The sequence below is a fragment of the Enhydra lutris genome, unplaced genomic scaffold (genome assembly GCF_002288905.1).
Source record: "Enhydra lutris kenyoni isolate GAN:26980312 unplaced genomic scaffold, ASM228890v2 scaffoldscaffold5, whole genome shotgun sequence".
NCBI classification, from domain to species: domain Eukaryota; kingdom Metazoa; phylum Chordata; class Mammalia; order Carnivora; family Mustelidae; genus Enhydra; species Enhydra lutris.
In genome coordinates, this window is record NW_019154089.1 from 44,565,539 (window position 1) to 44,592,073 (window position 26,535).

At 39.9% G+C, this 26,535-nt stretch overlaps 2 protein-coding genes across 6 annotated transcripts in view; both read left to right on the forward strand.

Moving 5' to 3' along the window:
- LOC111141122 (poly(A) binding protein interacting protein 1) overlaps window positions 1-11,759 on the forward strand; it is a 31,133-nt gene extending 19,374 nt beyond the window's left edge. For both annotated transcript variants that reach the window (XM_022493468.1, XM_022493469.1), the window contains exons 7-11: window positions 1,040-1,146; window positions 2,079-2,196; window positions 2,980-3,034; window positions 7,557-7,650; window positions 11,104-11,759. In XM_022493468.1, the coding sequence (XP_022349176.1) occupies window positions 1,040-1,146; window positions 2,079-2,196; window positions 2,980-3,034; window positions 7,557-7,650; window positions 11,104-11,197 (468 nt within the window). In that variant the 3' untranslated portion in view covers window positions 11,198-11,759. The remainder of the gene's footprint in view (window positions 1-1,039; window positions 1,147-2,078; window positions 2,197-2,979; window positions 3,035-7,556; window positions 7,651-11,103) is intronic.
- Window positions 11,760-16,697: 4,938 nt separating this feature from the next.
- Window positions 16,698-26,535, forward strand: part of LOC111141006 (chromosome unknown C5orf34 homolog) — a 32,878-nt gene continuing 23,040 nt past the window's right edge. For 2 of the 4 annotated variants that reach the window (XM_022493316.1, XM_022493319.1), the window contains exons 1-4: window positions 16,868-17,073; window positions 21,394-21,627; window positions 21,789-21,878; window positions 24,667-25,313. In XM_022493316.1, the coding sequence (XP_022349024.1) occupies window positions 21,433-21,627; window positions 21,789-21,878; window positions 24,667-25,313 (932 nt within the window). In that variant the 5' untranslated portion in view covers window positions 16,868-17,073; window positions 21,394-21,432. Of the gene's footprint in view, window positions 17,074-21,393; window positions 21,628-21,788; window positions 21,879-24,666; window positions 25,314-26,535 lie in introns of all 4 variants that reach the window. The other 2 variants (XM_022493318.1, XM_022493317.1) reach the window with 2 other exon arrangements.

The window sequence follows — 26,535 nt, forward strand, 5'->3', positions numbered from 1 at the left end:
CAGAGGGAGAGGGACACGCAGACCCCATGCTGAGCACAGAACCTGACATGGGCCTCAGTCTCATGATCCTGAGATCATGACCCAAGCCGAAATCAAGACTTGGACACTTAACCAACTGAGCCACCCGTTCTCCCCTGTACTGATTATAAATATGAAAATGTAAATTTAGAAGCAAAAAAATGGAAGTCCTTCACCCTTCGTCTCTAAATTTCTTTTCCTTCCTTTCCCATGTCTGTATTTGTGCCCTCATAAAATCACCCTCTTTGTGGCTTTTTTATTATCTAACAACGAACTTAGATTTTTGCATCGCCCAAAAGATTTATCTTTCTTCAGTAACTTCACTTGTATATGTGCAGTTGTTTATGTAGGTTCAATTCCTACACATTTGGTGGGTCAGTGAACATCATATAGTTTATTTTGAGAAGTAATGTCAAGTTTCCCTTCTAAATGCCAAACTGGTGTGTGTTTGGTTGTTGTCCTACTGACAATGAGTAAATATACTGCTTTCCCCATATTCTTATCGGTGATGGATATAATCAACCCGGGTTTGTTTTGTCATAGGTGATGGATGAGTAAAAACAAAAATCTCGTTTTGTGTTTTCCTAATCATTTGTGAACTTAAGCATTTCTTCATGTTTGTTAGCCTTTTTGTTTGTTTCTTTCTATGAATTATTTTATATCTGTACATCTTTTTCCCCTGAAGTTTGTATTTTTTTTTAAATTCAGGGTTTCCATACTTTCTGTGTATTTCAAAAAGTAAAAGGTTGATTAAAATTTTATAGCCTAATTTCCATAGAGAATATACCCTATAGTCATTGACACATAAAACCTGTGATTCAGGTTCTGCTTTAGTTTCTCTCAATCAGAAAAAACAGGGTATTAGAGATTCCTGACTGTTAGGTGGTGGAGAATAATTGGGGATATTTAACTTACCAAGTTCATTTTATTCAAAGAATGCTTGAACTGCTACTAATATTTTTTTAAAGAACTTATGTACTTTACTGAATTCCTTATTTTACTGATTATCTGCTTTTTTTAGTTGACAGGGTCAGTTTTGGAAGATGCCTGGAAGGAGAAAGGAAAGACTGATATGGAAGAAATCATTCAGAGAATTGAAAATGTTGTCTTAGATGCAAATTGCAGCAGGTGGGTAGCTAGCCAGCAGATCTCAATTTCTTTTTCTGTAGAGATTGTTTTTCATCTGTTATATATGCTATCATCAAAAGAGTTGAAATATTACAAATCTACAGAAGTATATTTTCTTCAAAGGTATAATATTTTAGCTATGGCTTGTGTTCACCTGACCTTTTTTGTTCAGTTGTGTTTATAAATTGAAAAGGTTTAGATTTTCCTATGGTGAGAAAGGAGTCCACTGAAAAGTAAAATGATTCAGACTTTAAATTGTTCAATAAATACTTGGATAAAGTACTGTTTTAAGTCCAGTTGGAAGCATAAAAATGAAGGATAGCCACTGCCTTTAAGAACCGTATAGTCACAGTTAGATGAAACAACTTTCAAGGCTGCTTAAAAAAAGGTTATGTCAGTATAGCAAATGTCTAAAAAATCAAAGCACTTAGATGTACATGTTAAATTTATGAAACGTAGTTTTAAGAATCTGGTATTCTAGGGCACCTGGGTGGCTCAGTGGGTTAAAGCCTCTGCCTTCAGCTCAGGTCATGATCTCAGGGTCCTGGGATCGAGCCCCACATCGGGCTCTCTGCTCAGCAGGGAGCCTGCTTCCTCCCCTCTCTCTGCCTGCTTCTCTGCCTACTTGTGATCTCTGTCTGTCAAATAAATAGGGGGCGCCTGGGTGGCTCAGTTGGTTAAGCAACTGCCTTCGGCTCAGGTCATGATCCTGGAGTCCTGGGATCGAGTCCCACATCCGGCTTCCTGCTCAGCAGGAAGTCTGCTTCTCCTGCTGATCTCTCTCCTCTCCTCTCTCTCTCTTTCACTGTCTCTAAAAATAAATAAATAAATAAATAAAATCTTAAAAAAAAAAAAAAAAGAATCTGTGGTATTCTAGAGTCTGACAACACTTTGGTGGATACCCTTAATTCCTTTTCAACTTCTTTCTGCAGAGATGTGAAACAAATGCTCTTGAAGCTTGTAGAACTCCGGTCAAGTAACTGGGGTAGAGTTCACGCAACCTCAACATACAGAGAAGCAACACCTGAAAATGATCCTAACTATTTTATGGTATGCCAGCATTTACATTTTAAGTTTTGTTTATTGCTTGGATCCAATTTCAGAAACTTCTGGATGAGGTACATAAAGGTATTCTCAAAAAAAAAAAAAAATCAGAATTTAAGGCCAGTAATTCTTTTCATTGGCTTAGGGTCACATGGCAGCCAGGAGGCCAGGTAAATAGAGGAAGAAACATGGAATCCTCTAAGGAAAAGGTAGATTAGAGAAAGATCCATCCACTGGAAAGGAAAATCGGTGACTTGAACAGAGTTGTGTGGGATTGTGGAAAGAAGTTTTCCCGGGGAATTTATAATCAAAGAGCTGCATCTCACACTTTGACTTTGCACTTTATAGTAAATTAAGAAAATAAAAGTGATCCCCATACCAGTAATGTCCTGAAGCTCCTGACATGACCAAACATAACACAACAACGAAGAAATGCTCCTAAGACCCCAGCTTTGGAAATTCCTTAAAAAATGGTGGGGAGGGGAGAATCACAACTAAAAATAAGCTGACACAATGCTAAATCACAGCACACAGCAAAACAGTTCATCATGAGTGTGACTGACTAGATAGCAGGGTTACAGCCACAGGAACTTGAGAAAATAGAATAGAAATCTGAAAATCATACACTTTCCCAGTGAGATGAAAATGGCTATCAGGAAGCTTGTTTCTTGTGCGTGCTTACATTATTGAGTGCAAATGAGTGACCTTAGCCATGCCTCATTAATTAACGTGCTTTAAAAAGTCAGTTTTGAAATGCTTACGTATTTGTATCACTTTGATCCATCCTAGAATGAACCAACATTTTATACCTCTGATGGTGTTCCTTTCACCGCAGCTGATCCAGGTAGGCCGTTTCACAGGCTTTGCCCCCAATTTCTTGGTAATCTCGTGAATTCCAGAAAACCATACCCTCGCCAGTGCGGAGTTGTAGCTTTTTGAAGTGGGCACATTGTTCTAAGATGAGGGTAAATGTTTTTCTCCTATAGAATATTCTTTACAAGGACAACCACTTTGAACCATTACAAATGGAAAGTCTGACTGTATAGTGTCTTGTCACCCACACAGTGGGTCAGTGGGTTGGAAGAATCCCTCAATTAAACACAACCATTTTTGTTTTATATTTTCTCTAATAATTTCATTTTTATACTGTAAGCTTTCAGGTAGTTAAGATAGAAGGGGAAGATGGTTCTAGCTCACTACATAGAGTACAACAGCCATTACTGTGGGTTAATACTTGCAGATACTAAAATTATGGGTTTTGTTAATAGTCAGTAGGTCAAAGTTAATTAAAATCTAAATCTCAGCACACTTCCCCTTCCAGAAAAAGGCCATTTATAGAAAGATTGCTTTAATTGTGATAAATGGGACTACAGTATGAGCAAGGGAAAATTTTCCCATTTGATGAAAATTAGAACCATTTGTTCGGAATTTTCCCATTAGCTTCTTCTGGATAGAAGGCACTGACTATCCGGTTCCTAAAAGAAGGTGGAAAGAAGTACTGCTTAACTTTCAACTTTAAATTCTGAAACATTCAAAATACAAAAATCACATGGGACACTTGGGTGGCTTAGTCTTTTGGGCATTTGACACTTGGTTTCTGTTTGGGACATGATCTTGTGGTTGTGGGATCAAGCCCTGTTGGGGAGATTGTGGGATCAATCTCCTGTGGGGAGATTTTTTAAATATCTTAAAATATATATATTTATGTATATAATTGTTATATAAACTATAAAAAACTGACTTTGATTCACTATGAAGGATAAACCAATGTCATTTTGCCAGATTAATGCACACTTTGGGTGTTTTTAAAGAAATAAAACCCTACGGATAACTAGTAAACCACTCTGTCTTATGACTCAGCCCTCACCGTCCACCGCCAGTCCTTCCATTGCTTCCCTCCCAGACGTAATTACCATCCTGAAGTTGGGGTCATTGTGATGTCTTTTACTTCCTATGTGTCTATAAACAGTGTAGTATCACACAGTATCAGTAACCTAAGTGGTATCTTATCGTGCACATCTTTTGCAACTTATTTCTTATTCAGTGTTTTTGCTGTTTATTCACATTGAAGTATATATAGCTTTGGTTCATTTTAAATGCCAAATAATACTGCACTCAGATGAAAGCACCGGTTATAGGTCCCTACTTAAGGGTGGTTGGGTGGTTCACACTCGTTACTAGAGTCAGTACTGTACAGACCTCTTTAAGTAGTCCTTGAGCTCGTGCGGGAGGTTCTTCAGGGTGAAGAAGTACAGTTGCTACATTGTAAGTTATGTGTATCTTCTGCTTCACTAAATGTTGCTAACATGCTTTCCCTTCTGTCTGTGCCACATGCTCTGTCCCCAGCAGAATGGGAGGGTTCCTGTTTCTCATCCTTGGCAACGGTTATTACCAGACCTAATTGTTGTCAGTTAGATTGTACGAAATTGTAGATTTTCATTTCCTTTCCTACTGATAATGAATTTCTTTTCATGTTTCTCCTGACAGTTGTTTTCTTTCTTTTAAGAATTTGCCTAGTTGTGGTCTTTGCCCATACTTCTATTGGATCACATTTCGTCTCTGAACTGTTTTGTGATTCCGTACATAGACCAGAAAGTGACTCTGGGCTTCTCCCAGTATATGCTGTCTTTCCATTATGTTTGTCTAGTCTTGTAGAAGCGTCGAGTTTTCGTGTAAGTGTATCTGTTTTGTTCCTGCTCTCTATGGCTGAGAATGTTTCCATATTACCATCAAATTCCGTTTTCTTATTATTCTTTTTTTTTTTTTTTTGAAGATTATTTATTTGACAGAGGGGTCACAAGGAGGCAGAGAGGCAGGCGGGGGTTGGGGGCGGGTAAGGAAGCAGGCTCCCTGCTGAGCAGAGAGCACGACTCGGGACTCAATCCCAGGACCCTGGGATCATGACCTGAGCCAAAGGCAGAGGCTTTAACCCACTTGAGCCACCCAGGCACCCCATAATTCCATTTTCTTCTAAAAGTCTTTGTTGCTTTTTGTATTTAGGTCTTTAATCCATCTGGCTATTTTTATGTGCTAGAGTAGGAATTGAATATTCCCTGTTCTCTCGTTGCGGCAACTGGTATTGAGTTACCCACCCTCCCTTCTCAACGTAATGTCCCTCTGACTTGTACCGCGCCCCTCCTCTCTAAACTTTGATCTTATTCCTGTGTATGTGCATGTGGACCTTTCGTCTGTCTTAATACCAATACTACAGTCTTAATTACTACTTTCCTTTATATCTTGCTGTGTCTGGTGAGACAAATTTTCTTATTCTTCAAAGTTACCTTGAATCATTTTGGTTCTTTGTTCTTTGTGTCTCATTTGTTTAACCTATTTGTGTTTTTTAGGCTTTTTTTGTAACTCTTGTTTATAGAAGTTTCTAAACATGCTTCTTTTTGTTTCATGTTTTTGTTATTTTAATTCTAACCCTGCTGTTTTTATTATCACATAAAATTTATTTTGATCTTTTTTTATTGCAATCTGATATTTAACGGTCTTAAAGTTTTTTTTTTGGAAGGGATCTCAAACTTACAGAAAAGTTACAAAAGTAAAAATTATACAAAGAATACCTGTCCACCCCATTACTCAGATGTACCTTTTGTTAACTTTTATTCTATTTGCTTTATGGCTTTTTCTGTCCACACTTTTCTAAACCATTTGAAGTTAAGTTATATATATTGTGGCCATTTGTGACTAATCTCATGTTTTAACTGCTTTTTTTTTTTTTCTTCACGAAAACTCCTTATGGCTTGGGTTGTGGTAACATCTATCCCTGCCAAGGAGCCACTGGGGTAAAACTGATTTGGAACAAGTTTTTATTTGTCATATGTGGGTAGTAGAAATTTAAGGTGTAGGCCCATTATTCCAAATTCTCTGAGGAACCCGTTTCTTCAGAGTACTCTTGTTTCCACTTCAAACCCAAGAAAAGACAAGCAAGCTTCTTTGCTATCTCTCTTTGCCACCAGAGTGTTTTCCATTTTGTTTTCTTCCTGGTCCACCTCTTGCTTGAGATACCTACTCTTTGAAGGGCCACGATTCATGTAGAGAGAGGTGGGCATGGGCATGGGCATGAATTCCATCTCTGTTTCACATGGATCCAAGACCTTGCTTTCTGACCTTCTGTGGGTTTTTAAATCCAAGCCCCTTTGTTACCCAGAGCATGTGGTCTGCCAGCCTCCTGGCTGGAGTAGTTATGTATGATTTTCAGTTCCCTTTTTGTTGGTCATCAAGGGACTTGGTTTTCTTTTTTATGAACTCATCTGTGCATTTTAAAGAATGTTTGTCTTAATCTGTTACTCAAGTATTTGTTGCAGGAAGGTTCTACAGTTAAAATTGTCTCCAGATTGCCAAAATTGGATGTCAGAATATCACCAACCCTTTAAGCTGGAATTAGCTTTATAGAGACTGGTAATCTTGGGGGAAATATGGTCTAGCGTAATTGTTGAAATTTGAGGTAGCTGTTCACAGGAAACCCAATTTTAAGGTAACTAGTTTTAATACATACTGATTGGTTTTATTATTCAGAGATAAGTACTCCATACGGACATGCTAATCTTAAAAGATACTCAGTAACTCTGCCTAAGACAGTTGGCAGATGGAGAGCTATAAAATTACCCGTATTGCCTTGGAAGAATCCAACCAAGGGAAAGTTTATATAGCTGAAACATTTATCAGGTAGCTACCTTCCAGCTGTCTCTGAGGGAAGAAAAGAAAATCCCCTGTGCTGAGAACCTTTGCTAGGTTAGCTAATCTGATTGAGAAACAGGGGCTAGTGGCTGGTAGCTTGTAGCTACCTAGCTCCATTTATTTCCGTGGAAAAGAGTAAGGGAAACCAGAGGCCAGCCTATTTGATTAAAATCCTTCCTTGTGGAAGGAAGAATAGGAATATGGAAAAACATGTTCTTTCCCAACAGCACAGATACATAGATAGGTAGATACGTGTATGTATGTGTGTGTGTGTATATATACATACACACACACACACACATATATGTATAGTGTATGTATGTATGTGTATACACACACACATATACATATATATGTATAAATATATATTTAGTTTTATGGAAAGAAGCAGCAGGGAGTATCAGTGGCATACACGTTGGCTGTGACATGTGCTCTGGTATATCTACAGTGGCCTTGAATTGCAACGTTTAATTAGAATAGTACAATTAAGATTTATGAGCACACAGGTGCAAAAGCAAGCCAATTAAAATATAAGTTTTGTAAAAGCTATTAAATATGCAGCTGGAAGCTTCCTGCTATTTAAACGTTGGATCTACTTAAAAATAATATTAAAAAGCATTTTTAGGATAACTGGCTGTTTTACGACTTTTGTCAGCATTCAATTTTTTTAAATTTTTTTGTAGATTACCAAGAGAAATACCAAGAGTTACTTGAAAGAGAAGACTTTTTTCCAGATTATGAAGAAAATGGGACAGATTTATCAGGGGCTGGTGACCCGTAAGTTCTTTTTAGCTATTAACTTTCTTTCTATGACCATAGTGTGTTGATGGAGTTTAGATTAGAAAAAGGCAGACAGGGGCGCCTGGGTGGCTCAGTGGGTTGGGCCGCTGCCTTCGGCTCGGGTCATGATCTCAGGGTCCTGGGATCGAGTCCCGCGTCGGGCTCTCTGCTCCGCAGGGAGCCTGCTTCCCTCTCTCTCTCTCTCTGCCTGCCTCTCCGTCTACTTGTGATCTCTCTCTGTCAAATAAATAAATAAAAATCTTTAAAAAAAAAAAAAAAAAAAAAAAAGAAAAAGGCAGACAAAGAATGTGCATTTTGATTTGATGGTGTTACAGTAGTATGTATGTGTACTTGCTTGCCAAAAATTTTCAGGAAATTGTATTTAGAAAACACAGACTATGATTCTGAAAATGTATATATATCTGGAGGGGGAAAACTAAAATAGTGGTATACTCAAGCTTAGTTTTGTAAAAAAGATTCAGTTCAGTTCTAGTACTGTCAGCTCTTAGGCAAACTATGCCTATTCTTCCATCTGTAAAGTAGAAATAGTTGACCCCTCCTTGAGTTCTTTTCAGAACTAAGTGAAAATACATATATACTTAGAACCACCTCCTGGCAGACAGTAAAAGACTCAGCTCTTGGCTGTTAAAGGATGAATTAAGATTAAAGAGAACATGGGTCACCACATAACAGTGTTTGGATTGATGGAAAGGTGTGAGTTACAGTTCCATTCACATCTTTCAATCCCTACCCTACCTGCCATTCTTTGTAGTAAAGGAAACTTTTGCTACTCCCTTACCATCAGATTGCATTACACCGAGTTATAGAAGAACCAAGAACTTATGAGGTTTAGCCCCCCAGCTTTAGCACTTTATGTGAATTTGGACCAGTTACTTAGGTTCTCTTTCTTCTAAGTGGAGGAGGGAATAAATTAAATCTGACTTAATTTTTCTTACATCTCATCTGTCATGTATGTTGTAGGTTGAAAAAGTGAACCACTTTTAGTCTGTCTCCCATCTAGGTACATTTATAAGTCTGTTTGAGATCTAATGTTACCATATATTTTTTTAAATTATAATTTAAAGATTTATTTATTGTCAGAGGGAGCGAGAGAGAGAGCGCATGCACAAGCAGGCAGTGTAGCAGGCAGAGGCAGAGAGAAGCAGGCTCCCTGCTGAGCAAGGAGACCCTTGCGGGACTCAATCTCAGGACCCTGGGATCATGACCTGAGCCAAAGGCAGAGGCTTAACCGACAGAGCCACCCAGGCATCCCGTAATGTTACCATATTTTTATATGTTAGTTTAATTAAAAAAATATATGGGGATGTAAGGACTCAAATCCAATTAAGAAAAAGGTTCAGCCCTGTCGGGTATACCACTGGAAGTTCAAGCTGTTCTTGGCGTTGAATTTCAGGTTGTCCTCTGAAGTTCTGCTTGGTAAACATTACATGCTGTTGCCCCTGATACACTTGTGGCCATTTTAACACATGTACTGGAAATGGAGGAACAACGACAAAAAGATCCATCAGCAGTTGATAGGATTGTCAAGATAGTTTTGTCATACATGTAGATGGAAAGGATTATTGTGGGGTGGGGAGACCCTATAGACATCTTGTTATTGGAGAGGAAAAGTGTAGAAAAGGGAAATGATGGGCCCCTGGGTGGCTCAGTCATTAGGCACCTGCCCTTAGCTCGGGTCATGATGCCAGGGTCCTGGGATTGAGCTTTGGGCTCCCTGCTCCACGGAAAGCCTGCTTCTCCCTCTCCCACTCCCCCTGCTTGTGTTTCCTCTCTCGCTGTGTCTTTCTCTGTCAAATAAAGAAAATCTTTTAAAAAATAAAAGGTGGGGGTAGGATTTGGAGTCAGATTGTGGCTGTGCCACATATTTAACCCAAATCTTAGAGTATTTACTTAACCTCCTTCCAGAGTCTTTTTTCTTTTTTTTTTTTTTAAAGATTTTATTTATTTATTTGTCAGAGAGAGAGAGGGGGAGAGAGCAAGCACAGGCAGACAGAATGGCAGGCAGAGGCAGAGGGAGAAGCAGGCTCCCTGATGAGCAAGGAGCCCGATGTGGGACTCGATCCCATGACGCTGGGATCATGACCTGAGCCGAAGGCAGCTGCCCAACCAACTGAGCCACCCAGGTGTCCCCAGAGTCTTTTTTCTTTTATCTCTAAAATGGGGATGATAGGAGCACCTGGCTAGTGCAGTCAGTAGAGCATGTGACTCTTGATCTCAGGGTTGTGAGTTCGAGCCCAATGTTGGGTGTAGAGATTACTACCTATCTTTTTAAGATGGCTATGGGTATTCAGTAAGAATACGTATGTTTAATCCTTAATGGGTTCTTTAAAATTTCTACCCATGTTTAACTGTGGAAAGCTTTGCTTTTCATCATTTTAGACTTCCTAATATTTGGGAAAATTCTGAGATAGATGATTTTGAAGTTAGCTTCTTGTTAAGAAAGTGATTCCAAATAGATGGAATGTGACTAAATTGTCATTTCAGGAATACATCTTCCTTCCTTCTTTCCTTCATTCCTTCCTTCCTGATTTGACAGCACAAGCAGGGGGAGTGACAGGCAGAGGGACGGGAGGAACAGACTCTCCACTGAGCAGACAGCCTGACATGGGGCCCAATCATTACCTGAGCCGAAGGCAGAAAATTAAGTGACTGAGCCACCCAGGCACACCTATCATTTCTGATATTAAGTAGATATAAAATAGGGTGCTTGGGTGGCTCAGTCTGTTAAGCCTCTGCCTTGGGCTAAGGTCATGATCCCGGGGTCCTGGGATTGAGCCCTGCACTGGGGTCCTTGCTCAGCAGGGAGCATGCTGCTTCCTCTTTCTCTGCCTGTTGCTCTCCCTGCTTATGTTTTCTCTGTCAAATAAAGTCTTAAAAAAAATAAATAAAACTTTGCATTATTGGAGGTGAATGGCATATCTGAAATTATGTTCTAATTCTAGTGTGATTAAGGTGAACTTATGAACATACTATCAGTCTTGAGTCCCCAAATTTATATATTGAGACTTTGAATTCACTTTTAGATTAGGTTAAGAATTTAACATATGGGGGGGGAATAAAAAGAATTTAACGTATGTTGGATGCCTGACTGCTCAGTCAGAAGAGCATGGGACTCTTAATCTTGGGGTTGTGGGTTTGAGCCCCACATGGGGTGTAGAGATAAACCTAAATATTTTTTTTAACGTATGTCTAAAAGGATAACGGAAGCTTAATTTCAAACACAAGACACTGAGAGTCCAGTGTAAAATATAACTCCTCAGATTAAGCATTTGGTTGGAGGACTGACAGGTATATAATTGTGAAAAGTGCTTGCATTCTGTAACAGTCTAAGAAGGTTATGTCACCAGACTTTTTTGTGTGGCTTAGCATCTTTGATATTTCTGAATTGGAAAACATGAAACTTATGAGTCATCTTTACTTCTTTCATAGATACTTGGATGATATTGATGATGAGATGGACCCAGAGATAGAAGAAGCTTATGAAAAGTTTTGTTTGGAATCAGAGCGTAAGCGAAAGCAGTAAAGATAAATTTCAGCACATCAGTTTTATAAAGCGGTTTAGGTTATGGTGATTTAGCAGAACACAGGAAAATGTGTCACACTTATACCAAATTAAGGATGTTGAGTTATGTTACTAATGTATGCAACTTTAATTTTGTTTAACACTATCTGCCAAAATAAACTTTATTCCCTATAACTTAAAATGTGTATATATATATAATAGTTTATTATGTACAGTTAATTCCACTGTTTTGGCTGCAATAAAATCGATTTTGAAATAAATAAAATGTTGAAAGTAAATTTTGGTAGTTGGTTAGAAGCTTACCCTTTAAATTCTACTTTTCTTGAGGGGAAAAACTCTTAGCCTGGAAATACATATTATTGCAAAATGTAGCATCCTTTTTTAGATGAGTATATAGCTTTCATTTAGTTTTATGTTGTCTCAATGAATTGGGTTTCAAATATGAATCACAGTCATGAAATCTTTAGCACTGAAGTCTTAGACTGTACCATTAACAACTGATTTACATATCCAGATGCTATTCGATACCAAGGGCTTTTAAAATATCATTAAAAAAAAAAAAGACTTGAAACTCCCAACTAAACAACCAGGATTCTTCACTTCGGATTTATTGGAGTTGTTCTCCCCCTCCCTACCCCCACCGCTCAACTTCATTACCCTAAAGCGTGGAACATTATTCTGCTTTATTTATGGCTTTCATTTTTATTTTGTAGCATGAGTTGCATTGACTTTTTTACTAGAGAATTTCACTCAAGTTTTCACCTGCTTTATAATTGATACACCCTGAGGATCACTTTTCTAATACTTTTACTATAATGTAGTACCACCTTCGCCCTATTTAAAAATTATTTGTACCTAATGTCAAAGCCTTTTTCCAACTAACTAAAAGTAAAACTTATGTACAAAAGGATTGCTTGTAAATATGCATGTAAATAGTTCTGTTAATAACCCACTGTTTTACATTTGGTACATCTGTGTCTGCTAATACAGTTAGTTTTCTCACCTTTCTGCTTGTTTGTTCAGTCTGGATTAAAATTAGACTTTGAAAATAAAATTTAAATAGTTTTGTTTTTCTCTAAGTTTTTGGAGTGGTATCCTGGTATTTTAAAGAATTTCTGTTGAACTTTGATGTGAGAAAGTTAAGTGTTTTGAAATCAAACTATGCTAGGATAGATGATGTCCTATTCAGTGTGTGTTGAGTAAGAATTCAGTTATGAGTCTACTTGGGAAAAATTAACAAATATAAAACAACCTTCAGATTCCTTATTGTAAAAGGGAATGATATATATGATTGGAAGTTTTGGAACTTGTAATAGGATTCTTTTTTTTTTTTTTTTTAATGGCTCCTATAATATGGTGGATAATTACCTTAACCTGAAGTTCTTCAAAGACTGTGCTTATTGTAAATCTTGGGGGTGAGAGGGAAGAGGTCTAGGGAAGGGGCAGTACATTAGACCAGGGGCCAAGTATATGATAACTGAATGTGCTTTAAACTTCTCACGGTTGCTTTGTGAATAACCATCCAGCTTAGTCCGCTAGCTCCTTGTCACCAGTCAGTGCTGTACTCAGCAGCTACCAGCAGGATCATCATGTGTTCCGGTTACTAGAGCTGCTTAACCGCCCAAATTTAGTGTTTTCAAACAATAAGCATTTTATTATGCTCCTGGGTTCTGTGGTTCAGGGATTTGGACGGGGCATGGCTTTTTCTATTGTGCAATGTTTGATGCCTCAGCTGGGGAAATGAGGTGGTCAAATGACCGGGAGCTATAATCATCTGGGGGCTTCTTCACTCGCACAGCTGGCTGGGCCGAGATGACTGGAAGCTATCACTTGGCCAGACCCGCCTACACATGGCCTGCCCATGTGACCTGGACTTTTCACAAACATGGCAGCTGGATTTTGAGAGGGGGCGTTGTAGAAGACTCAGGAAGAAGCTGCATTTGGAAGCTGCATACAGCATTAACTTCCATTATAGTCTTAGTTCTGAGTCACTGAAGCCATATCAGATAAGAGGCCACCAAGAAATGTGTGGATATGTTTTAGAACTGCAACAGTATATCCTGAAAGGAAGAGCTAGGCCTGTGTTGCGTTTGTTGGCCGTATCTTCAATAGAAACGTGTCCTCAATCTCTTGTAAAGATTACTAGTACAGTCTCCAGTGAGCAAGGACACACAGATGTTAGTGCAGGTCATAGGCTTGTGTTCTGGTAAAGTACAAATATTTGTACAAAATCTTGCACTTGTGTCATTAACTCAACCTTCTGTCTTTATGTTGTCTGTGCCCTTCCAGCCAAAGACTACCAGGAACATACATGTACCTGAGCAGGGTGGGCTTAGTACTTTTGCACTAAAGCAGAATAGGCACATGGGGAACTGTGGGCTTGTAATAGGACTTGGGCTTTGGTTAGATAATTTGGGAGAGGGTCTAAGAAATTGGAGGCTCATGTGTCCAGGCTGACCTAGTCCAACCGTGCATGGACCCAACTCTGTTGCTTCAACCAGGCAGCTGGAGGTTGTTTCTGGTAGGTTTGTACCAGTGTAAATTCATAATTGCCACCTAAGCTACCAGCACTGCCAATAATGCTACTGTGTTTATTACCTTGCTTATTTCAAACCCTCCACTCTGTTCCTCATGATTCACAGAAGAAATCGGGCAAATGTACACAAATGCATCTACATTCATTTTATCCCTCCTCTTGTACAGGAAGTATCCCTCCTGTTCAGGGACAGCTACTCCACTCGTTCTCGAATCCCATGCCCTCTCACGCTCTCATGAACTCTGCTGTTACTTGGTCTGTACTTTTTCAAATCCCTCTATTGGCCCTTTGCATGAGCTGTTGAACATGTCATTCCTCTCATCAGGAGAAGTCTGGCCCTCACATTTCTCTGCAGTTCTGCTTCCTAGCCAGATTGTTTAAATGTCCCATATTCGTTTTCCATTTCCTTCCTATTTTGCTCTTCAGACCTATAGCTTCTGTCCCTATATACAACAGCCCGTGGTAGAGCTGCCAAGGACATTTATGCCACAAAATCCAGTAGATACCTGACTCTAGCTTGTTCTCTAAGCAATATCTGACACTACCAAGGGGCACCAAAATTGAAAACCTCTAGGCATCTGGAATAGAATAGCCTTTTTTCTGGCTGTTCCTCAGTTTTTGTGGGATTCTCTTCTCTTAACTAATGTGTAAGTATTGGTGTTCCTCAAAGCTCAGTCAACATTTTCTTATGTCACCTATATCCTTGGACTATTTAATCCTCTCCTAAAGCTTCAGTTAGCAGCTATCAGTGTTGACTTCCAGATTTGTTTCTAATCTGTTTCTAGACCTTTGTTAATATATTTGAACTAAGAAGACTTCTAAAATTGAAGCACTGCTGGGGTGTCTGAGTGGCTCAGTCGGTTGAGTGCCTGCTTTTGGCTCAGGTCATGATCCCAGGGTCCTGGGATCGATCCCTGCATCAGGCTCCCTGCTTGGCAGGAAGCCTACTTCTCCCTCTTCCCTTCACTCTGCTTGTGTTCCCTCTCTCTCGGTGTCTCTCTCCACCAAATAAATAAAATCTTCAAATAAACTAAAGTCCTGCTATTCCCTAAATTTTCTTGTGTCTGTCTTATTGATGGCACTGCCCTCTATCCACTCGCTCCAGAACTCATGGAACTGTTTTTAACTACTGTTCAGTTATCTCCAAGACTATTGAATTTGATCTAAATATTTCTTGGAGCTGTGCTCTCCATCCTCACTGTCTAAACTTGAGTCTGAAATGCCATCTTTCCCATTGTGTTTTCAAAAGACTACTGGGCTCCCCACATCTCTTTGCATCATACAATCCGTTCTTCACTCAGACATTCCAGGGATCTTCTAAAGTACAGATAGCGTCCCAAAACCCCTTAGTAGTAGACAGTTAACAAATAGAAGATTCTTAGTCATTAGAGAAGAAAAAGGGGAACAGGACAGGACCTAAGTCAACGTGTGTAACACAAATTGATGTTACTGATTAATGAAAACAGGGCATCTACGGGTGGCTTTATTAACTTTTACATTAGATTGAGGCCAATTTGCTTATCAGACTTTCAAAAACAGAGATGAATTTAAGGAGTTAGATTTCTTCTCATTCCTTGGTGCTGCTACCTTTGCTTAAAAAGTCCTTGATTGTCAACAAAAGCCAAATTATGGAGAGAGCCCAAATGTCCACTGACTGATGAATGGATAAAGAAGATGTAGTATGTATATACAATGCAATGCTACTCAGCCATCAAAAAAATAAAAATCTTGCCATTTGCAACAGTGTGGATGGAGCTAGAGTATATTATGCTAAGTGAAATAAGGCAGTCAGGGAAAGAAATTACCACATGCTCTCACTCGTGGAATTTAAGACAGAAAGCAGATGAACATACAGGAAGTGGGAATAGAAAAAAAGGAGAGAGGGAAACAAGCCCCAAGATAGTTTTAAGGATAGAGAACAAATTGAGGGTTGATGGAGGGAGGTGGGTGGGGGATGGGCTGGATGGGTGATGGGTACTAAAGAGGGCAACTGTGGTGAGTGTTGGGTGTTGTATGTAAGTGGTGAATCACTTAATTCTACTCCAGAACCAATATTGCACTGTATGTTAACTAAGTAAAAATTTTCTAAAAAGCCCTTTAATAGTTTGCCATCACTTTTTAAGACAAAGCCCATAATTCATAAATCCATAAATCCTGGCCCTTGCCTATCTCTGAGTCCCCATTCAGGCTTCTCTTTCCTAAAAGCCTCTCCCTCCTCTTTAACCATTCTTAAATCAAACTAGCCTTTTGAGGGGGCAAGATCTTTCCTTTGGCCCTCAGGGTCTTAACAGAGGCTGTTACCACTGCTTGAAACACTTTCCCCACATTGTACTTGGCTAACACCTACTTGCCCTTTGGATTTCAGTGGAAATACTTCCTCAGCCTCAGGTCTGTGCACTACACGGTCTCACAGACCTCTGTATTTTAGTTTAGGAACATTTAGCCACTACTGTGATCATATTAGTGTCTACTCCTTTCATTCCAGTTAATCTCCAACCCCCACCCCTCGACCCTAGATCGCATTTCCTGCTTTATACCCAAGGTGCCCAGCACATAGTAGGTTCCCCATAAACATCTGATGATAATAAATTTAGCAGACACGCTGCTTGCTATTTTAGAAAAGAAGTGCAGAGACAGACTTGGTACCAAATTAGGAAGAGGACTCTTATCTTTGGTCAAGTTTCTGTTTGGCTGTTTTTTTAACAGCTTGTTTGGATTATTTAATAAGCATTACTCCACTAAAATCCACTCCTGCAGTTAGCACTTGGCCGAACTGCGCTACAGGACGAAACACAACCTAGTGGGACCGGTCCCAACTCGAGGTGGGAAGTAAAAATCAAGAGGGAAGCAACCACGCTCAGTACTGGGAAAGCCCGCCTCCCTTACTTCCGGTCCCGCCTTTCGCTAGGAGCGCGACGGGGACTGGCCGCCGGAGCGGAGGGCGCGGACGGGGCGGGACTTCCTGTCTTTTTCCGGAGAGGAAGGACGCTTCCCCAGGTTGCGGGAAGATTTGAACTGCTGTTGCTTTCCGGTGTTTTGTTTTGTTTTTTGTTTTTTACGGGCTCATAGTTGGCGCTGCCGCTTCTCTCCTGCTACCCAAACAGGACGGACGTCTCGGCCAAAACACTCTCTCTGTGGCCTTATTCCCTTGCGGCCGTGATTGTTTTCTCTCATCAAGAAACATCACTTGTTGGTAATTTGTCAAATTCAAGAAATAACCCTCGAGAAACAGTCTTGGGCAGGCTTCAAGCATTTTGGCAAATTAAAGGGGCCTTTGGCCTCATTTCCACGACTTTTCATCTCAGAACTGCCGTGTGAGTCCAAGACGTTGGTTGTTTCGGTGAGGCCTTTTCGCTAAGTATTGCCATTTGGAAGAATGAGCGCCATTGATAACGAGTACAGACTTGTGGCTTTGTTGATCGTTAAACACTTTGACGTAATGTACCGGGTGGTGAAAAACAAACAGGAATAAAATGGTAGAGATGAGGCTGAGATGTGGGTTGGAGCTGGATTATGTTTTCTTATAATATGCCGGGAACTTTAGATTTTCCGCTGTTTCTTGTGTCTGCTTGTTATTTAAAATAAATAACAATTATATCTCAGTAACCTTTTTTTTTTTTTTTTAACTTATTTGACAGAGAGAGAGAGAGAGATCACAAGTAGGCAGAGGCAGGCAGAGAGAGGGGGAAGCAAGCTCACTGCTGAGCAGAGAGCCCGATGCGGGGCTCGATCCCAGGACCCTGAGATCATGACCTGAGCCGAAGGCAGAGGCTTAACCCACTGAGCCACCCAGGCGCCCCACCTTTTTTTTTTTTTTTTAAATTAAAAACTTGGCCGAACATAGAGACCTTTTCCCAGTTGGCAATCAGAAAATACAAATTTTCCAGCCTGTTTTTTTTTTCTGAAATAGCAAGTGGATATCTGAATTTATATGTATATGTGTGTGCGTATGCATTTATTGCTATGTATAAATACATTTATTGCTATGAATATTTATTGCTTGTGAAAAGAACAAGCACCTGAACAAGCGATGTGAACTTGGTATGGTCTGGATTGTGGAAAGTTACCTGTAACAGCAGTACTGGAAATGGAGAGGGAAAAAACTGAAGAAGGTGCAAGATAGCTGCAGAAATGGAGGGGAGGGTTGACGGACTGAAATGGAAAAGGAGCCAGGTTCATAAAAGAAACCTGCCAAATCAGCAAGCTATGTTATAGGGGTGTGGAGAAAAACAGTGAAAAGTCAAATATTGCTAGCATTGAGATGCCATTAACTCAAATTGCAAATTTGGAAGAGCAGGAATTTTGAAATTCACTTACTTATTCTTTCATCATTAAATAAATATTTATTGCACCCTTATTATTTGCTAAGTGTTGTTTTAAATGCCAGCGATACTACTGTGAATAAGACAGATGAGGTCTCTGGTCTGATTTGAGTTTATATCCTAGTGGAAAAAGACAAAAAGCGGAGAAATTAATAGAATCAGTTTTGATAGTGATAGATGGTATGAGTAAAAAAGATGAAATGAATTAAAACGGGACTGGGAGGGATGCCTGGGTGGCTCAGTCTATTAAGCTTCTGCCTTTGGCTCATGATCCCAGGGTTCTTGAGTCCTGTATCCCACTCCCTGTACCGAGGGCAACCGGCTTCTCCTTCTGCCTGCTGCTCTCCCTGCTTGTGCAGTCTCTCCCTCTCTTTCTCTCTGACAAATAAATAAAATCTTTAAAAGAAAAAAAGTGATTGGGAGATGGTTGGAAACAACTTTAATCGAGATGAACAAGTCAGGCCTTTGAGGAAGTGATATTTAAGCTTAAAAGACAAAGATCCAGCCATGTGATAAGCCAGGGAAAGGACATATTAGGCAGTAAGAACAGTGCAAAGGTTCTGAGATAGGAAACAGCTTGTTTTGAAAACATTAAAAAGTTCAGTGTAGCTAAAGTCCTGAACAAGGAGAAGACTTTAGGAGATGACATTTGGAGAGGAAGATGAAGCCAGATTGTGTGGCTGTTATAGGTCACAGTTCGGAATTTTATTTAAGTGCAAAATGGTAGATTGTGAGCCAGGACGTGCTAGATCTTATTTTAATTTTAAAAGATCCCTCTGGCTACTGTATGTAGACTGGACTTGAGGGAGTTAATAGTGAAAGTGAAATTAGGAAACGCTATAGAAGTCTGCTTTGGTGGGAGTGATGATGTTCCATTTTCGTCATATTGGTTAAGTTTGGTTTATCTCTGGCACAAGGACATGGAGAGAGGTCTAGCAGGCAGCTTGAAGTTCAAGGGAGAGGTCAGGTGGATTTGGAAGTTTTCTAGAGAGGGGAAATTAATAAAATTGTATGAATGTCCTCAGGAGAAACGATATGCTTTAATGTGTACCTCTATTCTAACATATTTTACAAAAGATTATAGTCATATGCACCTGATTACATACATTGAAAGGGGGTAAGATTTTTTTTAAAAAGCAGGAGTGGGCATAAAAGCAACACGAGTGGTTATAGTAAGAAGAGACGAAATGGGACTAAGGTCCTAAATCCTTGATTTAAGAGAATGGTGAAAGGAAATGATTACACTAAAAACAGAGGTAGGGGTCCCTGGCTGGCTTAGTTGGTAGAGCGTGACTCCTAATCTCAGGATCATGAGTTCAAGCCCCACACTGGGTGGAGTCTACTTAAAATTTAAAAAAATTAAACTAAAAACAGAGGTAGATGTAGTGGGAGAAACCATGGCACTCCCTCCTTTTTTAAAAAAATTAAAAGGCAGAGGAAAAGAGAATTTGGTGCAGGGGAAGGTAGAAAACATTGTCACAGAGTGATCAATTTAGTAGGATGAAGACTGAAGTTACTGGATGTAGGAAGACTTTGGTGACCATAATGAAAAATTTCAGTAGAAAGGTGGTGGAAAGCTGGATTACAATGGATTGAAGACAAATGGGAGAGAAAGTAGACAATGAGTGGATATCATACTCAAGTTTTTTGGTAGGCAAAAAGAGCATACTGGGGGAAGTTACTTTTTTCTGTCAGGTGAAAGTTGATCACCTGAGTAATAGGAGATAACGTCCTAGAAGAAGATAGGTTAGTGTTTAGAAAGGAAAGTCTTAAAAAGGATGATGTTCTAAGGGCACCTGGGTGGCTCAGCTGGTAGAGCTTCCAACTCTTGGTTTCAGGTCAGGTCGTGATCTAAGGGTCCTGAGATGGAGCCCGGCGTTGGGCTCCACGAGCAGTGGGGAGTCTGCTTAAAGATTTTCTCCCTCTGCCCTCCCCACCCTCCCTCTTTTCCTCTCTCTCTCTCTCTTTCTCTCTCTGATAAATGAATACATTTTAAAACAAAAAAGGATGGTGTTCTAAAGGGAGATGGATAAGTGTCAGAGAAGGTGGCGATGGTGTTAGAAAGGAATCATAAGATTTATTGAGCTGCAGGATGCTTGGGTGGCTCATGGGATGCCTGGGTGGTTCAGTCAGTTAAGAATCTGCCATTGACTCAGGTTATGATCCCTGCATGCTGGGGTCGGGTCCTCATTGGGCTCCTTGTTTGGCAGGGAGCCTGCTTCTCCCTCTGCCTGCCACTCCCCCTGCTTGTGCTCTCTCTCTCTCTCTCTCTCTCTCTCTGACAAACAGACAAACAAATGAATAAAAATCTTTTTAAAAAAAGGATTTATTGGGCTCCTACAAAGCAACATTGCAATTCTGGTACTGGGATATGTGTTGTCTGGTTTGATCCTTGCAACAGTCTTGTTTCTGTGCTCCATTTTACAAATAAGGAAACAAACAGCCTGAAGCTTTAGCTAGTAAATGGGGGAGTGTGAATGGAATCCAACCTCTAATTCCCTTTCAGTCAAACCTATATGGAAAACACAGGTGATAACAGTCATTTTAGAGATAGGGAAGAGAAAATTGAATTCATTGAAATAAAAGTAAGTCTAAGACACTAGAAGGTTAATTAGCTTGCTCAGTAGTGACATGGAACTACTTCCTTAATTTCAGACTAGGAACAAAAATCCAGGAACACTTTTTCAGTGTTCTTTTTTCTTAGGCCTAATAGTTACTTTTGGCCTGCCTTTTGCATATATTACAAAGGATTTGCTATATTCTTATTGCAAAGAGGGAATTTGCTTGCTATATGAAATGACTTACTGAGCGTATAATTTACAAAAGTTAAACCTCAGGAGAACTAAAGCTATTAAAATTATAAAGGCAGTTATAACTTGGTGGGCTTTTTTCTCCCTCTAGTTTATCTTCCCACATTGGAGTAAAGACCTAGGGGTTAATCAAGGCATTCTGTTCAGGTTGTTAATTTCAGATCATTTAGAAGTATGTAGTAAAATAATCACTTCTTAAAATTTTATTTTAGAGAGAAAGAGAGTTGGGGGGTAGGAGCAGAGGGGGAGGAAATGGAGCGGGGGCAAGAATCTCAAGCTGACTCTGGGCTGAGTGCAGAGCCCAATGTGGGGCTCGATCTCACACACGACCCAAGCCAAAACCAAGAGTCAGATGCCTAACCAACTGAGCCACCTGGGTGCCCCAATAATCACTTTTCCCCCAACAAAAATAAACGCAAGGGAAATGCATTTTGCTTATGTTCTTGGAAAATGCATCCAATTTTTTATGATAGAACTTTTGTACCTTAAAAGAACTATTTGTGCTACCCTATTTCCTATTTCTTTCAGTCTTCACCTTGGAAGGACATTTTATCCCTAGTCCTAGTAATGGCAGCTGAAGTGCGGATGGTACTTTATGAAGATGATTCAGTGCAAGTGCAATATGTTGATGGTTCCAGACTACAGCTTTCTCCGTGTGGCTCCGAATTTTTATTTGAAAAGCCACCTCCTATTTCAGCACATCCTTTAGAACAACCAGAAAGAATTCGGCAAAGGACACACTTTGTTATTAGCACTTACCGAGTGAGTGAAGATGACACAAAAACGGCTCTTTCTGATATCAGAATATTGTTAAGGTGGTCGGAATATGGAAAGTAGTTAGTATTCCAGATTACAGTCACTCTAAATTGATGTTCAAGTTATTTTACATTTTTGAAGATTACGTTTTGTATTTCTTTTTGTAGGAGCAACTACAGCGAGCCCTAGATTTTCGAAATTCTTTTGCTGTTTGCCCTTTTTTATCTGAAAGCATCATACCTTCTGAAAGAAAAAAGGTAATTTTTTAAAGCTTTTTTAATAAGTAATATTTGAGGGCAAGCAAATAGAAACAGGTAGTTTCATATTTAATCTTTTTCTTCATGAGACTTGGGAATACACACCTTGCTATAAAATGCATAGGCTTTTATTTTTCACCAGACTAGGATGTTCTGGTATGTTAAATACTGATTGAGACTCTGAAGGTACATAGTTCATCTTCCTGCCTTTTTCTTTGTAGCCAAAGAGTCTACTCAGAACTTTTTTTATTGATGACTTTTTGATTCTCAGAGGTATTCAAAAGTAAGAAATTATGTGGCCATTTTTAATAGTTTTATGTGCAGTTCATGTGCAGTAGAGATGTATAATTTATAGGTATACACATCTTATTTTTTTGCTTGTATTCTATTTTGAACTTTTATGAATAATAATATAGTTATCATTTATTGAGGATTTACCATGTTCCAAGAACTAGGAATGATATTTAAAATATTTAATAAGGCCAGTCAGTATGGCATGGGTTCCTAATCCTCAAAATGGATGTCCAGCCAGTCAGAACAGGTATATTCAGCCCCTTTTTACAGGTGAGGGAATTAAATCTCAGAGAGTTTACCTAATCTTGTTCATGGACATTTTCTAAAAGGCAGTCAGGATTTGAACCCAGTGTATCTGACTCTGAAGACTGTCTTTTAATCACTTTCCACTGTTGTCATGATGGCAAAGGAGTCGAGAAAAATTGTAAGGTGTAACTTAGCCTGTAAGTTAGTACTACTAACTTTTGAGTAACTTTTTTCATTGAAACTGTATAGTTTGCTGTAGTAGGATTATTAGGTAATCTAATTCTAGAAGAGAGAATTTTTTAAAAAATATTTTATTTATTTATTTGACAGACAGAGATCATAAGTAGGCAGAGAGGCAGGCAGAGAGAGAGGGGGAAGCAGGCTCCCTGCTGAGCAGAAGCATGATCCCTGGGATCATGACCTGAGCCGAAGGCAGAGGCTTGACCCACTGAGCCACCCAGGCGCCCCGAGAGAATTTTTTTTTAAGATTCATTCATTTATATGAGAGAGAGAGACAGAGCGTTGAGTGAGGGGAGAGGCAGAGGGAAAGGGAGAAACTGACTGACTCCCTGCCGAGCAGTAAGCCTGATGTGGGGCTCAATGTGGGGCTCAATCCCAGGACCCTCGGACTATGACCTGAGCTGAATGCAGACACTTAATCAGCTGAGCCACCCAGACTCCTGAAGAGAGAACTTTCATTTATTTATTTTTTTCAAGATTTATTTTTTATTGTTTATTTATTTGACAGAGAGAGAGAGATGACAGTTAGGCAGAGAGGCAGACAGAGAGAAAGGGGAAGCAGGCTCCCTGCTGAGCAGAGAGCCCGATACAGGGCTCGATCCCAGAATCCTGAAACCATGACCCAGGCCGAAGGCAGAAGCTCAACCCACTGAGCCACCCAGGTGCCCTGAGGGTGAACTTTCTGAACTGACCATCCTTACAGCCCAGCTTTGCCATCAGTGAACACTGTACTAACATCTGTACACATAAACAGCATATAAGATTAAGAGGCTTTCTTGACACTAGTTTTTGTGAATTTAAGGTTTTATATAAATGGAAGCTGAAATGTTTAACTATTGCCAAGATTAATTGATTAAAAGACTGTTACATGACACCTACTGTTTTTATCTTATATGAAGAGATGCTGTAGGCACTGGCACCAGTTATAAGTCTGTTTGCTATTGGTCAGGATCAGTTTACCTTTGAGTAATTCAGGGGTTTTTTTGTTTTTAGATTTATTTATTTATTTGAGAGGGAGAGAGGGTACATGCAAATGGGGGAGGGGCAGAGAGTGAGAACCCCCAAGCACACTATGCACTGAGTGCACAGCCCGACACAGGGCTCGATCTCATGACACATGAGATGATGACCTGAGCCAAACCCAAGAACCCAATGCTCAACTGACTGAGCCACCCAGGCGCCCCTAGTAAGTCAATTTTTTAAAAAACATTGCTCTTTAAACTACCTGGAATTTATTTTAAGGTATGGTATGCCAGGTGCTACTTAGGATAGATACTTTATACATGTTATCTTAGTCTATTTGATAGCCCTTTGAGATAGCTTTTCCCTCATGCTATTCAGTAATTCCAGTACAATTGATTAAGTCATTCTCCCCTTCTCTCCTTGTTTTGAAAAGTTTATGTTGTCACATGTAACATCTTAAGATATGCTTGATTCTGTTTCCTTATTATCTGAGTTGCTCTGTCAATGATTTTTATACTAGTTCTATACCATTTAAGTTGTGATTGCTTTTAATGTAGTACATTGTGTTGTTTGTACATTGCAGTGCTGGTCTTCCCTCATTAATATTCTTTTTCAGGGTAGACTTTTGGGAAGGGCTGAAAATGTATCTCTGATCCATTGTATTTTTTTTTTTTTTTTTTTTTTTTTTTTTTTTTTGGTGAGCAGCAAAGCAAGGTTTATTGATCATCATACATTTCAAACAAAAATATGTCTAACACTAAATATAGTCAGGATCATTTTTTTCTTTTTCTTCTCTTTCATTTTTTATATGTATATGTGTGTTTATTTTATATCTCTCTAAGCGACATAATCTTAACAATATCAAATATTCTATGGAAAAATGCATATAGACCAACATGTGGCTCTCCGTTTTACATTCTCTCTAGGTAGTAAAACACAAACCCAACTTCAAGAGATTTCTTGCCCAATATGTAAGCATCAGATGTATGGAAACATTGGACTGTTGACAAAATACTCCCCATCTCTCTTTCTCCCCTCCACTCAGCTTATCTTCGTTGACTTCTCAGAAGTGAGATGGCCCAGTCCTGACACCGATGATGGCATGATACTTACACAGAGCGGCAGCGTGAAGATAGCATCATTGGATGGACATGCATACCTTTGCCTGCCCAGATCGCAGCATGAATTTACAGTACATTTTTTGTGTAAAGTAAGCCAGAAGCCAGACTCATCTATAGTATTGTCAGAAAAGAAGAATCAAGCCAGAAAGGACAAGCTAGTTGAAAAAGCAGGCAAAATCTGTACCTATGGAAGTTTACCAAGACAGAGACTGAAGAATAAAGAGAATGAAATTTATTGTCCGCTCACGAAATCCAAGGAAACTTTAGAGAAGGAGAGCTGTGCAGACGGAGCTGAAGGGAAGGAGGAGCCACCTCCGCCTGGTACCCGACACAAGTGTGTATACACGTGGGTGAAGCAGCGCTGGCCTGTGGCCTCCTGTCCAGAGGAATGGAAATATCCTTTGTCTTTAGCACTTCATTTTCATAATAAAATCAGCAGTATGTCGAGAAGCGAGGCAGACACCACCCAGAGTAGAACATTCACTTCTGAGATTTCAGAGGAAAGAGGAAAAGAGGTTTCTGTTCTTCCCAGGGCCTTGCTACTCAGCTGTCCTGTACCCCACCTGCACAGGTAATGGGAGAATGGCTCCTTTGTCATCAAGCTCTTGTCAGAGCCTGTCCTTAACTAAAGATAATTTTTCTTTCTCAGTCATCTGCTGCCATTCATAAGGGAAGTTCATTCAGTGATCCAAAACTTTGCTCATAACCGATAGTAAATCATTTCCCTAGCCCATGTGTTTTGTAGGTCCCTTACTGTCTGCCCATGCGTTGAGTTTGTGCAAGGCTGACTGTACACTGCATCCTCTGTGACGCACAGAGACTGTGGAGATGACCAGGACACAGTCCCTGCTTCTCCGGGAGCTTAGACTCTGTGAAGGTCACCGTCACTGAAAAGATGATGAAAGCGTGGTGATGACACAGGGCTCTGGTGGTGAGCACAGAGGAACATCAGCTGCCGCTCCGTGGAGCCCATCACATGGGGGGCTGGAGCCTGGAGCTGACGGTTTGTGATCCTGGGTTCGTTCTTTCATGCCTAGTCTCAGAGGCCACGCCTGTCTTTGGTGAGCTAACTATAAATCAATTCATTGAACATTTTTGAAAAAAGCAGTGAACATTCCGTCAACTAAGAGGTCAATATCCTCTCTAAGGAGTGCAGTAGTGATGGTAATAGCTGGCGCGAGGTGCCTACGTGCCAGGCACCCCGGCACTGCACCTGTTGGGTTAGCATAGGAATTGCATGAGGTAAGTACTATTACCCCATTTTATAGAGGAACTTGAGACACAGGAAGATTAAGTAACCCGAACAGAGTCACATAGCTAGCGTGTGCAGAATTGGGCTTTGATCCAGATTGTCTCTTAGGATATATTTGTTATTTAAAGCAAAACAGGGGAGTGATTTTTCAGGCTTGTCATGATTATCTAGTTAAAATTGGAAGTTCTAGTATTTTAAGTACACACTGAAAGAGATTTAGGCTTCTGAATGAACAGTTTTCAGTAACTTGCCACTAACCTCAGATTAAAGTCCATTTTCTTTAAACCTGTCTAAACAGGCCTTCCATTTTCTGATCTCTTCCTACATCTGTAATCCTCACCACTTCCCTTGCTCTTTCTACTCTTGCTCAACTGGCCTTTTTAGAATTTCTAGAATGCCTGTCCAAGCTTTGTTTCACCGCTGCATCTGCTCTTTTCTCAGCCAGGAACACTACTTTCTCTTTCCCAGCTCGATAACTTGTGCACATTTGCAGGTCTCAGCGGAAGCCTTTCTTCTTCGGGTGGTTGTCCTAAAGTCCCCA